The sequence below is a fragment of the Lasioglossum baleicum genome, chromosome 3, assembly GCF_051020765.1.
Source record: "Lasioglossum baleicum chromosome 3, iyLasBale1, whole genome shotgun sequence".
NCBI lineage: Eukaryota > Metazoa > Arthropoda > Insecta > Hymenoptera > Halictidae > Lasioglossum > Lasioglossum baleicum.
In genome coordinates, this window is record NC_134931.1 from 2,306,833 (window position 1) to 2,319,231 (window position 12,399).

At 40.6% G+C, this 12,399-nt stretch overlaps 1 protein-coding gene across 1 annotated transcript in view; it reads right to left on the bottom strand.

Moving 5' to 3' along the window:
- LOC143207498 (ubiquitin-conjugating enzyme E2 R2) overlaps positions 1-12,115 on the bottom strand; it is a 49,364-nt gene extending 37,249 nt beyond the window's left edge. The window contains exon 1 of the mRNA XM_076421054.1: positions 11,534-12,115. Within this exon, the coding sequence (XP_076277169.1) occupies positions 11,534-11,707 (174 nt within the window). The 5' untranslated portion in view covers positions 11,708-12,115. The remainder of the gene's footprint in view (positions 1-11,533) is intronic.
- Positions 12,116-12,399: the final 284 nt, after the last annotated feature.

Below are 12,399 nucleotides of genomic sequence, written 5' to 3' on the forward strand. Positions count from 1 at the left end.
TCTTCGTAAGAATTAAATCGTTCCTCAGCAAGTGCGTGTGCCATCGACTAAAACAAGTGATAATCAGAAGGGGCACAGTCTGCCTGCAATTCTTCGTCTTCGAATACTCTTGGCTGTCCAGAACGCTCTTTGTCCTCCACAGTAAAATCTCCATTTTTAAAGCGTCGAAACCATTCTCTACATGTTTTACCGGAAACAGCATTATCGCCATAAACGTCTACAATCATTCGATGAGCTTCAGCTGCAGTTTTCTTCCAATTGAAGCAGAAGATTAACACTTCGCTCAAATGACGCTTACTCGGCTCAAATTCCGACATTTTCAATGTAGAAAAAAACGATGTTATTGATGCAAGCGTATATTGTTATGTATTGAATTTTATTGAAAGATGTCCAAACTAAAAAGTTAACATTACTTTCGACGATATAGTTAACGACAGTTCAAGCTACAGCTACTCGACGTTAAACGGACGGAACTTTCCGATTGACCTAATATTTCAACGATTTCAGTTTTTATCCATTTCGGTACAGCCTCTTGGCATAATACCGGTATGTATTAAGTCCCTGATGCGAGCGCATATTTTTATCCGCAATCTAACAATTAGCAACGCGACCGAGTGCATTGCACACAGTATCGATCCCCCGAGCTACACCGTCCGCGAGTATTTCAACGTTTACGTAGCAAAATCTTCATCAGATTGACTTCGCTCGCCTCTAATTGCGTTTACACGGCTGTTTATGATCCATACAAATCACTTCGTTAACGCGCTCGCAGTTTCACCGCGAATTCTTGCGGATATACACAACGCAATCTTACCAAGATTCTCAGTGTTCTCCAAATCGCGAAAGGAAAAACTCACGCGCCGGTAAACTTTCACCGGTGTGTTTTAATCAGTTTGCATCTACGACATAAATACGCGACGTCCGCAGCACAGTTATCGTTGATGTTTATACCACAGCGTCCCAATCAATAACGCGCGAGATATGGATCTTTTTATTTCTTATCTTCACGCTATTTGCCTACCCGCGACTGTGAAATGCATACCCTTTCTAGGAAAGTGTATTGGTGGGAAAACCACCGAGTCGATAAGATCACCTTTTTTTCATACGGAAATGTGAAACAGCTCGTACGAATTATCCTGTATTCATAAATTCCTGAGATGTACAAGAACTTATGACAAGAACTTATGACAAGAACTTGTTGACACAATCTCAAACACTCGTTAACATCGTTACTGTTTTTGACGCCTTAAGATTGCTGCGGCAAATTAATGCGAAAAAATCGAAAAAACCTGTATAATGTTACATATATGTATACTTGCTTACTCTTGCAGTTAAAATATGTAAATAAAGTCAATATCAATTAAAAGAACCATATCTCTTTTAGGGCTGAATGTTTTTTAATTGCGGTCCAATTAAATTCTCAAGATGTAAAACGGGGGGGGGCGAGAGAGCGTATAGCCTAATTTGGATCAGCCCATGCTGTTAATCAACTATACCTTGCAAATTAGACCTGATCTAGATACCGGTTCAATTCCATCTATTTCCCCAAAATTACCAAATAATCTGGACAGTACAAAACAGCTATGAAAACTTGTATCCTGTATTAGTAGAATCTCTCTCCCTTTTTTCCCAGCGGTGTCCTCGTCTTTCGAACGGAAAAATGTGTTAGTGTCTCTGTCGAGCGGAATGGGATTGGGTGAAAGTCGTTCAGGTAATTCGGAGGGACGGCGGCCAAAGATAGAACCGAGACAATGCTCGATGGCATTTTATGTAACACGGCGAACATATTACGACCCGCCTCCCTTAGCTGGGTCGACCGTATATCCTGGGAAAGTAGCGACGTTTTATGATAAGTCGTATATGGAACACGGGCCAACGGGACCGATGATACGCTTCGAACGCTTTCATTCACAGCTCAGAGCGAATTGTCGTTTCCGTTTTACACGTATACGCGCGTCTCTTATTCGTGGCCGCGGTACGCCGAAAAAGAATTCATCGATAATTAGTCAATTCGCGTGCTTACTGCTGGCGGCGTCATTAGCGGACTGGGCGGATGTTTGCGCGACTCTGTCGTCCCATGACAGTAATGACGCAAAGCCTGATACACTCTGTCAGCTTTCCGGCTGCCGGTCGAAAACCTTCGATTATCTTCAATGGACTCTATTCGACGATAAATGGGACGATTCGCCTCGTAAAAATTGCGAAAACTTATTCAGAAACAAAAATGTCTGTGGAAATTAGATCATGTCATTTTTCTGGGAGAACAATATGCCAGTCGCTGTTGCTCGGTACGTTTATTGTTAATCGAGTACAGTCAAACCTGTTTTTGTGCGGTAGATAGGGACCTCAGAAAAGAAACCGCACATAAGGAACTCTATTCAAAAACTTCATAAATAGCTATACCAAATAATTTTTCACAAACATATTAAAGAAAAGTTTTTTTATGCGGTGGAGAGGGACCGCATAAAAAAAGTCTCACTTAGAAGATATGTGAAAGCTTTACGAAATAGCGAGAAAGTGCTTTCCAAACAAAATAAATCATTAGATTACACGTGGAAACATTTAAAAAAATTTTAATTTCTCACTTTAAACATGGAGAAATTTTCAAAATGTACATAATTGGCATATTAAGTGGCATGGATCAGAATTAGCTTCAACCACCGACGAGATAATATTAAATGATATTAACTGTTAAATAATAGCTCTTAATAATTCTTAATAAGTCCTTAGGTCCGTGGTATTAGGTATGGGAATAAAGTTTCCGCCCTTTTGGAGATGTCTCGTTGTACTTAAGTACAGATCGCGTATTTGATGGAACGTAGTACATGTTTTTGAAAGGTCTATGTCTAAGCTTCAAAACGCAATTAGTGGCAATTGTATCGAGCGTGAACAGCAGTCAATTTTTCGCGTGAAAAATGTCGACTTTGTTCCAAGTAAGCAGCATTTGCGGGAAGTCATGTTGCATTATTTAGTTTTAAAGAAAGGTGGTATGTATATTTCAATATTATATTTGTTATATATTTACAGGGACGATGCTCCATCAAAACCATGATTTCGACGTAAGGCCAAAGATTGCGATGGTGTGCCAAAAAATTCGAAGATACAGATTTCCCAGCATTACTTGATGGAAATCCACGTCAAACACTTGCAGTACTGTCAATTGAATTAAACGTCGATCGATCTACTGTTGGAAAACGTTTTCACGCTATGGGACTTGTTTGTACGCTTCTTTTCAACAAAAAGGGGCAGAAACTTATTCCCATACCCAATACATACACACTGATTGTTCAAGATGCGCGCGTCAGATGTTGACGAACACTGATTGATGTACACTGATAGAAAAAAAGTGATCGCGACATCGTTGAGATTGACCTAACCTCGCGGCGAACTTACATATGGCGAACAGAATCTCAATATTCATATACCGCACAAAAAAAAATCGCACAAAAAAAATCGCACAAAAAAAATCGCACAAAACAAATCACACAAAAGAATCGCACAGAAACAGGTAGAAATGATCAGCGAAAGAAGAAGCGATCATTCAGAAACGAAAGGTCAACTAAATGGCGACCACGCACCGAAACCATATAGTCACTCGAGGGGGGCCGGTATAATTTCCGATACTCCGCGAATCGCCATACGTTTCCATAACAATGTGGCTTGATATACGCAACGACAATGTTTACGATTTACTTGCAGCTGCGAGCTGAAAGAGAAATAGTTGGTCAACGTAATTCGCGAACTAAGCTGCAGTGTTCGGAGTGCTCTAAGTGAATCAACATTTCGATCCAACTAACAATGGTACAATTAACAGTAAACCTACCGAGCCTTAAAAGTAACTGATACATGTTCCCTTAAAAAAAGAATGACAAGATTGAAGTAATGTCGTTTTTGCGCAAGTCAACATTTGACTGATAATAACGACTAACTTCGTACATACACACCTACATTGTTCGGTACATACATACATGGCTGCAGGTTCAGGAAACTAGTTAGTACTGTTTTGTACAAAAATATTGTTTTTTTAGAGGTTATGTGCGAAATGACCGATTCAAATCCAGAAGAGTTGCACATTCGGCATTGTATGCTATTTGCAAAAAAGACTCGAACAAAATCAAAGAGTTAGGTTGGAAAGTGTCACCACACCCACCTTATTCGATGTTGCACCTTCTGATGATCATTTGTCCAGGACAATGCAGCATTTTTTAAGTGGAAAAAATTCCGAAATGTACAAGAGCTAAAAACCGGACTTTCTACATTTTTACCACGTTTTTATTAGCTCGCTTTCTTGTCTGTCTGTTTGTTCGGTACAAATTTTGCAATTGATTTTAAACTAACTTCCCGATGAGCTAGAGACTTGAAATTTTAAACATAGCTCATTGTCAGAAGAGATATAAATTATTAATAATTTGAACCTTTGCACCCCCTCCCCCTCCCCTCGCCGCGTGACGTAGTACGTCTTCGCGTTCAGCGTCCCCACTCTACTACGTGTTCCCACTCTGACTCATCCCCACTCCACTCGCCCGCTTCGCACCGAAGGAGTTCAGCAGTGATGCCAGAATGAGCTCCAAACGGAGCTCATGTACTCTCCTCCTTACCCTTTCCACTATTCCATTCCAGCACCGTGCGCAGGCGCACACTCCACGGTCCCCATCGCGCACGTGTCTCCCATTCGTCCCACTCATTCCCCGTCATCAGAGAGAGGTACATCATTTCACCGTGACTCTCCGCATCTGACATCACTGGAGCTCAGTGTGTGTCAGTGTGCGTTTGAGTTCCGTGCGGTGTTTACAAAGTTACTACGTATTATTTATACTATAATGTTTGTTTGACAAGCGAAAGAACAGTTACATCGCAATTCTCCGTCGAACCTTTATCTTTGACATTTTACCACGGCGCACAGTGGGCCCAAACTGTGGGCCAATCTAGCTGATAAAAAGTCGTATTTTCAATCACATACTATTACTTACTTTTTTATTTGTTTCCATTCTTAAATCCCTGTAGATCTTTAAATTATATTCTGTTTTGCTCTGAAGATTTTTTATATGGGGTAATATTTACGCGAAAGTCTACGGTCGCTGTGGCTTTTAAGAGTCCCCCAGAACGGTCAGTGCTTTTGATACTGGTGAACGTTAATATTAAATGTGAATATTTTGCCTTTCATGGGTTTTGTAGAAGAAAGTACGTACTTTCATTCTGTAATTACAGAATTTGCGAAAGTTAACGAATTTTCCAAATACCCGTGTTTAAAGGTAGACAATTTTTTACTTCGTGCATTTCAGTTTTTCGAATGTAAGTAACCAAATTTACGCGTATTCGTCGAATTTCCCGTTTCATTTCGTAATGTAGACTCTGTTCTTTAATTCTTGTAAAAATCAGCTGCCAGAATTTGCCAGAAATTGTTTAATGTAACTTTGAAGTTTGTGAACAGTTTGCGATCACTCATAAAGAGTGTTTAAGATTTTTGTGGTGCATAGTACTGACTGAGAGGAGTAAAAAATGTTTCATCAATGTAGGTCATAAAATTAATACTTCTAGTGTAAAACGGAATTTTATGTTTTCTTGTGACAGCACATAAAGGAATAGGATAGCTGTATGAGATTTAAAAGACTGATACCTTATATTACTTACTTAATTGTATCTGATACGAAGAATGTTTTGTGAAAGATTTTTTTTAATATTCTGTGTGCACACACGGCGATAGATGACAGATGAACACTCAGTAATCGATGAAAACTCTGAACAGGATTCTGGTTATTATAAATGTTTTTAGAATCCAAGACTCGGTTTTCTGTGCAAGTCAAGTAACTGGCTACTTGACTAAAGACTACCTGTCTATCATAAAATAAGGACTGCGACCGGGCGCGACCGCGGGGCCTCGGCTGCGGCCGGGAAGTCTCGATCATGGTTGAGAGGAATCGGCCTCGGTCGTAAGCGTTTTCCCGTAATAAACACGAATTTTTGGGAAAAATGGCTATATTACCTTGTCCAGAGAACGTCACTATCTCTCCTATAGTGTAGGTGTGTATTCAGTGCATGGATGTGTGTACAAAACTGAAACGATGTATGTATAACTAGAAGTGTAAATAAGTCTATCTAATCAAGTGTGTATGTTTGTAAATATATGAGGTTTTTATTTTTGTGTCGGTTTCAGTTCATTTTGTGACTAAAAACGCTAGTAACTTTAATTTCCGCGGAAATGCTCCTTCTCTCGAAAATTACATTAATGTAGATGACTATAAAAAGTTTAAAAAAAATTTTTTGTGATCCGAATTACCATAAATTTAAAGATTGAAGTCTCCCGGTTACAACGACTCCATACAAGTTGCAATAGGAAGCTGCGTTTGATCACTATGATTTTTTATCAGCTAGATTGGCATTTGGGCCCACTGTGCGGCGTTTGTTTTCGATAGGACGCGGTAGCAATACCGTCTGAAATTTACTACATGTCTCTGTTACAATCTCATCAAAATGTTTAAAATCGATTCAAAAATTTCGCACACACAAGACTAAAAAGCAGAAAATAATTATTTAAATAAAAATAAATTTTTTAAAAATACCACCTTTTTAAAACGGACTAAAAAGTATACAATAATTTTTCCTAGCCCCATACAGATTCCTAAGCTCGTACAGATAGTCCTAAAAATTTGTGACTGTGAATTTTTAATAGCTATGAAAATACTTGTAAGATTTAAAACGAAAAACATGGGTCGCATTCAATAGATAATCGATGCGTGAATAGTTCACCTAAATCACTAACAATTTTATTGCACTGCAAATGATATGAACTGTTGTGCGAGTTTTCTCAACGGCAGCTACTATCTACACTCTTTACTATGTATTTTCTTGCGCCTCACGTTTTTCGTCTTAAATCTTACAAGTAGTTTCATAGCTATTAAAAATTCACAATCACAAATTTTCAGGACTATCTGTACGGGGTTAGGAATCTCTATGGGGCTAGAAAAAATTATTTTATACTTTTTAGTCCGTTCTTTAAACGTGGTTTTTTAAAAATTTACTTTTATACTTTTTAATCCGTTTTAAAGACGTGGTATTTTTTTTTAAATTTGTCTTTATTTAAATATTTTTTATCAAAAACCATCTATACTCTACCGATCAGGGATTGAAAAGTTACTTACTAGGTGGCAAAAAGTCATTGATAACTCATTGATAACATTGGTGACTATTTCACTGATTTACTATTTTAATTTTACGAAAAAAATACGACATTACTTTCCGGTACCCCTAATATTTCGATTTTTTACATCTGCTATTGTAATATGTGCTCCACCAAAGGTATCTATACAATCATTTCTTATGAAATTATTTTTATTATATCAATAATCGTAAAATAAAAAATCTGGAACCAGTCATTTTAACCGGTGATCGGTGATGTTTAGTTGTTAAATAATAAATATAGAAGACGTTCTTTTAGTATTTTGATTATACTTTCAAATAGATAAGTCTGGAAGATTTGAATTTTCTCAAGTACATCATCGAAAATACGTGTTAAATAATAATTGTCTGTTGCATTTAAAAGTCAAATAAACGTCACTTGCAGAACCTGAGGTTATCATTGGTTTAAGTAACAGCCTCGTGGCTCCGCCTTTTCTCGGAATACGAAAAAGAGGATAACCGATTGGAAGATAAAGTGGAAAAGCGATCGTCAATGGTTTCCTCGAGGATCGTAGCTACTGGCTCGCATAATCGCGATAACCGATTCGCAAGAAACGATGCGATGTGCGTGTACAGCAAAACTGTTTACGAGGTCTTCGCGATGGTAAAACAAGGTCGAACAGTGCGCCGCAGGATTAAATTTCCAACCGGATTATTCGAAATTATTTGTCCGTGTTGCTGCTTCCTTGGGTTCCATGTTTAAAAGTTTCATTGGCTACCTCGGACTAGAACCGTCGACGTTCTGCCTTCTGCCTTTCCACGTCGAGTCCATTTGAACTCAAGGACCTGGCGTAATGGCTTCTAGTCGCGCGACAATAGCTGCTAATTCACGTGCACCACGTAATCGCGATAAAGTCCTCGCGATAGCTCGATGATACGTGCAATAATAATGTTTACGATTTAACTTCGAACCCGAGAAACCGCAGTCTTCGATCGTGTTCGGCGCATTCGATTTCAAAACGGTCAGGCTGAAATCATTCGAAGCTGACGCTGGTGTTGCAAGAGGATCCACGAATCTTGTATAAGAAACAAAGTGGAAGTTGCAAAGAACTGGCGGTTTCATGCCGAAACTACTGTGACTCGCGGTAATCTCCTTGTCCCGCTAGCAGTGCGATTCCCTGCGATTTTAATAGCAAAGCAAATCGTTGGATCTTTATGAGAGAAGTTGGGCTAAGTTGGTCGTGCAGCAGATTGCTGAAACTTTTCGAGTACGCTTCTTTTTTAGTGCGCGCGAGAAGAATGGGATTAGCCGAAGAAAGAGTTGTGTACTTTAGATTCTGAAGCGATATGCTATTTTCTGCATCGTTATTGAAGTGTGTATATTTCGAAGAGGTTTTTAAACGCAGTTGTTGGTGCAACCGTCCGTCATTCTCTATCTATTGTCTACATCTTGCAAGTGAGTAATGCATCTTCGGAATAGTGGCCGAAAGACTTGAGTTCAATAATAAATACAATAATCGGGCATTCGTTATATGTATTTCTATTTGACGATGAGAGAGGTTGAAGAAATTTAATTATTGGATTATTTAATTGATTACATTTAGTTGTCCACGCGCATATTGTACTAAAAATTGCCAGCAATAGATAAACTGGCATCCCGAACTGCCTTCACCGAAAGTTTCCTCGTCGTCCTATTCTAAATATGTAGCAGGACTGCAGTGCGTCATGGGAGACTATAAAGTAGCAATGATTTTTGCAGTGATAATAGAATAGGAAATCTGAAACCAGTTAGTCAGGGTCGGTCGGTTCGCAGAAAAATGAGATCGATTCTGCTAATGGTTGCCAAGCGGACACACAACAATGGCCCGCGGATCCACGTGCGTTCGCGTAATCGCGATTGGTCCTCACAGGAGTCTCGTTGATACGTGGAACGACACTGTTTTCGATTTACTTGCTGCAGCAAGCGAGAGAGAGAGGGAGAGAGCGCGAGAGAGAGAGAAAGAGAGATTGCGAGGGGTGCAGGGAACCCGGTCGAACAGGATTCGAAACACCCACGTAGTCGCTGGGTCACGTGCAGCACCGAGAGACACGGAACGATACGATGCGATACGATTCGCAAATAACGGTGTTGGCTGGGTAGGTTGCGCTGCGTTTCACCGTGGTGCGCTGCACTGCGCTGCACTGTGGGAAGACGGGGTGCAACACGGCTCGTCGCCGCGCCGCCGTTACGTGAATAAGCGTTCGTAAATTCATAACGAAGCGGAGAGTGAGTGGTTTAGAAAGCGGACCCTGTGCGCTGCACAAAAACCGTGTAACCACGCGCCACGATTCATTTTCCGCGAGCGGACCAGACGGAACGCGTAATGCTATCGCGAATATCGCTGCAACCAACCGGGTGCACGTTGAAAATAATGGAAAATAATACCAAATGATAAGGGGAACGATAGGCTCGTTTTTATTTAATTATTTCCTTTCTCTTTTGTCGAAGGAGAAAAACTGCTATTTGATTAGTGGACGGCGTATAATATTGGAACTTCCAAGATTCTAATTGCGCTCGATGCATTATTAACCGTTATCTTTTTCAGGTGCAAATGCATGCAGCGCAGGTGCAGGCGAAAATAGAAAAGCATTTATTAACCTTCAAGGGGTGTTTTCGGTATAAAAAAAGTCGCCTGATGCTTCCATCGAGTTTCCCGGCAAATATGCGAAGTTCGAAATCTATTGGATTTTTTCGGATCACTGAAATTCCCTTGTCGGTTGCCTTCGCCTTAAATGCATTAAAATTTGTAATCTGGTTACAACAGAGGGGAAACTATGTATAGACTACGAAATTGAAAAATAAAGCTAACAAACACCATTGCAATAATAATCGACAAAGATTGCCTCGAAGCTAAATAGAAAATCGATAGGATTTATTTACTAAGGCACGTTGCTAAAAATAAATATTTGAATTCCACACGGTCGCGTCCGCGTGACACCGGCCGTCAGAGTGACAAGAACAATCTGCCGAAAATGTGCAGTACATATTTACCATTCCGACATTTCGATCAATGTATCTCGATGATAATTTGAATATTTAAAAAAGCGCGCCGTTACGGTGCGCGTCGCGATTGAAAAATCCGTTGATCAATCTGGTTAGCGATTCTCGCGAAACGATTCGACGAGACACTCGAAACCACATCGAGAATTTAAAATTACTCTAGAATGCAGGTCAGCCGATCCGTCTGCATTGAGCAATCGTTCGTTTCCAGTATTGCTCAACGCTCAGCCGTTGCTTTTCAACGGCTACGATCCGGCGAAAAAAATTCGTCGGATCGTAATTAAATAGCGCGCGAATACGTGTCCGATGAATTCCGTGAAATCGGAATAGTCGATGGACAGCCGCTATTTTTTTTCTGGCCAAGGTAACGCTATGAGAACTTTACTATGCGTCCATCTTTAAAAAATATTGCTGCACTCTCTTTTTAAACGCTATATTCCTTTCTCCCACCCGTTGTATCGGAAAATTGAGTTTCTAACTACACTTCGCGAATAAAATTAACAGTTGATAGATTGTTTCCGTAAAACAATTCTCCGCATAGCTTAAATGTATCATTAACCTATTAACCCCTTGTATTTATAATGTCGAATCAGACTCGTGATGAAAACTTCGAAAACAAACTCTGATAAATAAGTGTTATTAACTTCCTTTAAATTGAAATGAAATTCTATTTTACTGTAGACAGCGTTTAGCTATTGGAGAATACGCGCGTACATACAGTAAATATACATTTTCCTTTTCTCCTAGTACATTATTAATTAATGATTGTAATCGTTAAGTAACTACATACTAATTTCCTTCTTAACACTCTGCTTTAAAATGACGTCTCGCATACGTCATGGGTCTCGGGTGCCAAGCTTGACTATTTGTAACGTCTCATTAGAATAATAATAATAACAATAACAACTAATACAAATGATTTAATCATCCGCCGTTCCGTGTATAGAGTGCCAAGCGAATTGATTGTCACCTAAATACGTCAACCAATTTCACTTGACAAGTACAACAGTCCTTCTAAATAATTAAAATAATAAAGTCGCCCGATAAACAGGTAATGAAAACAGCGAAGAACAAAGCTGTTTAAAAGAAAAAAAATGATCGATCGAGCGAAGCTGATCAGCTTTCGAGCTGATACAGGAAATAACGCGCCACGGTATAAGATTCGCGTCATCGAAAGAGAAATCGAAAACATAACCAACAAAATGGAAAGCGTTGTGCTCGCGAATGCAGGAGAAACACACATAGAGAGAGGAGAGGAGAGGGATGGGGAGGGTAGGTAGGGGAAGAGAATATCAGAGGAGAGAAAGAAGCATCGGTTTCCTGGAGCAAGGTTCCCGGCACGAGCGAAACAATCTAAGAATAATTCTGATAACTTACCTTGAAGTATCCACCTTGGTAGAGCGTGTCCGGGGGGCCGAAGATAGCTACTTCCCACTCAAACATGTTGTCCTCGTTAACGAGTTTCACGCGGAACCCTTCGACGGGTTCCTCTTGGAGGCTTTTGTATTCGAGGGCGAGCGCCCTAAGCGCCGAGCTGGTTGGTTGTGCCATATTTTTGGAATTTTCCTGATGGGAATGACGGGCCTGCCTCCGTAAACGCGGAACGTCCAAAGCCTCCTGAAGTGGTAGCACGGGACACCACAGTCGGACGGACGCCTATGCGAACACTGCTCCTCTCCTCGGGAGAGAATATCACTTTCCAACGGTTTTCTCCACCAGGTAATTCGAGGCCTCCACCGTGGTTTTTCCTCGGCGCCTGCCTGAGTCGCGTCGTGATCCTTCCACACGCGGCTGGACCTCCTCTACGACGAATACAGTATACGGTTCTGCACACCAAACAAACAAAGAAATACGGTCGGAGTTACGAACTGCGAAGTAGGTATATCCTCTGCAGTCAACAATACACCATTCCCGATGCACGCAACTCTAACAAAACAGCTGACGTACCTTCTGCGTCAGCGTTGCTGCCGACGCATGCGCCCGAACCAGCTCCCCCCATTCTACTTACCTTTAACTCCGGCGATTTTTACCGTGGAAACGAGCCAGCAATGATCCAATCATCCGGTTCCATCCGCAACAACCAATTTCTATACCTACTATTTCTTGATTGGAGAACAAGCTCCCAATCACGTCACAGAACTGAGAAACCGCGTCCACGTCCCCTGAATCGCTAATTGGATGCTCCTGGTACCGAGTCGATAGCGCCAACCAATCACCGCGAGCTACAGCGTTACGCGTTTCTA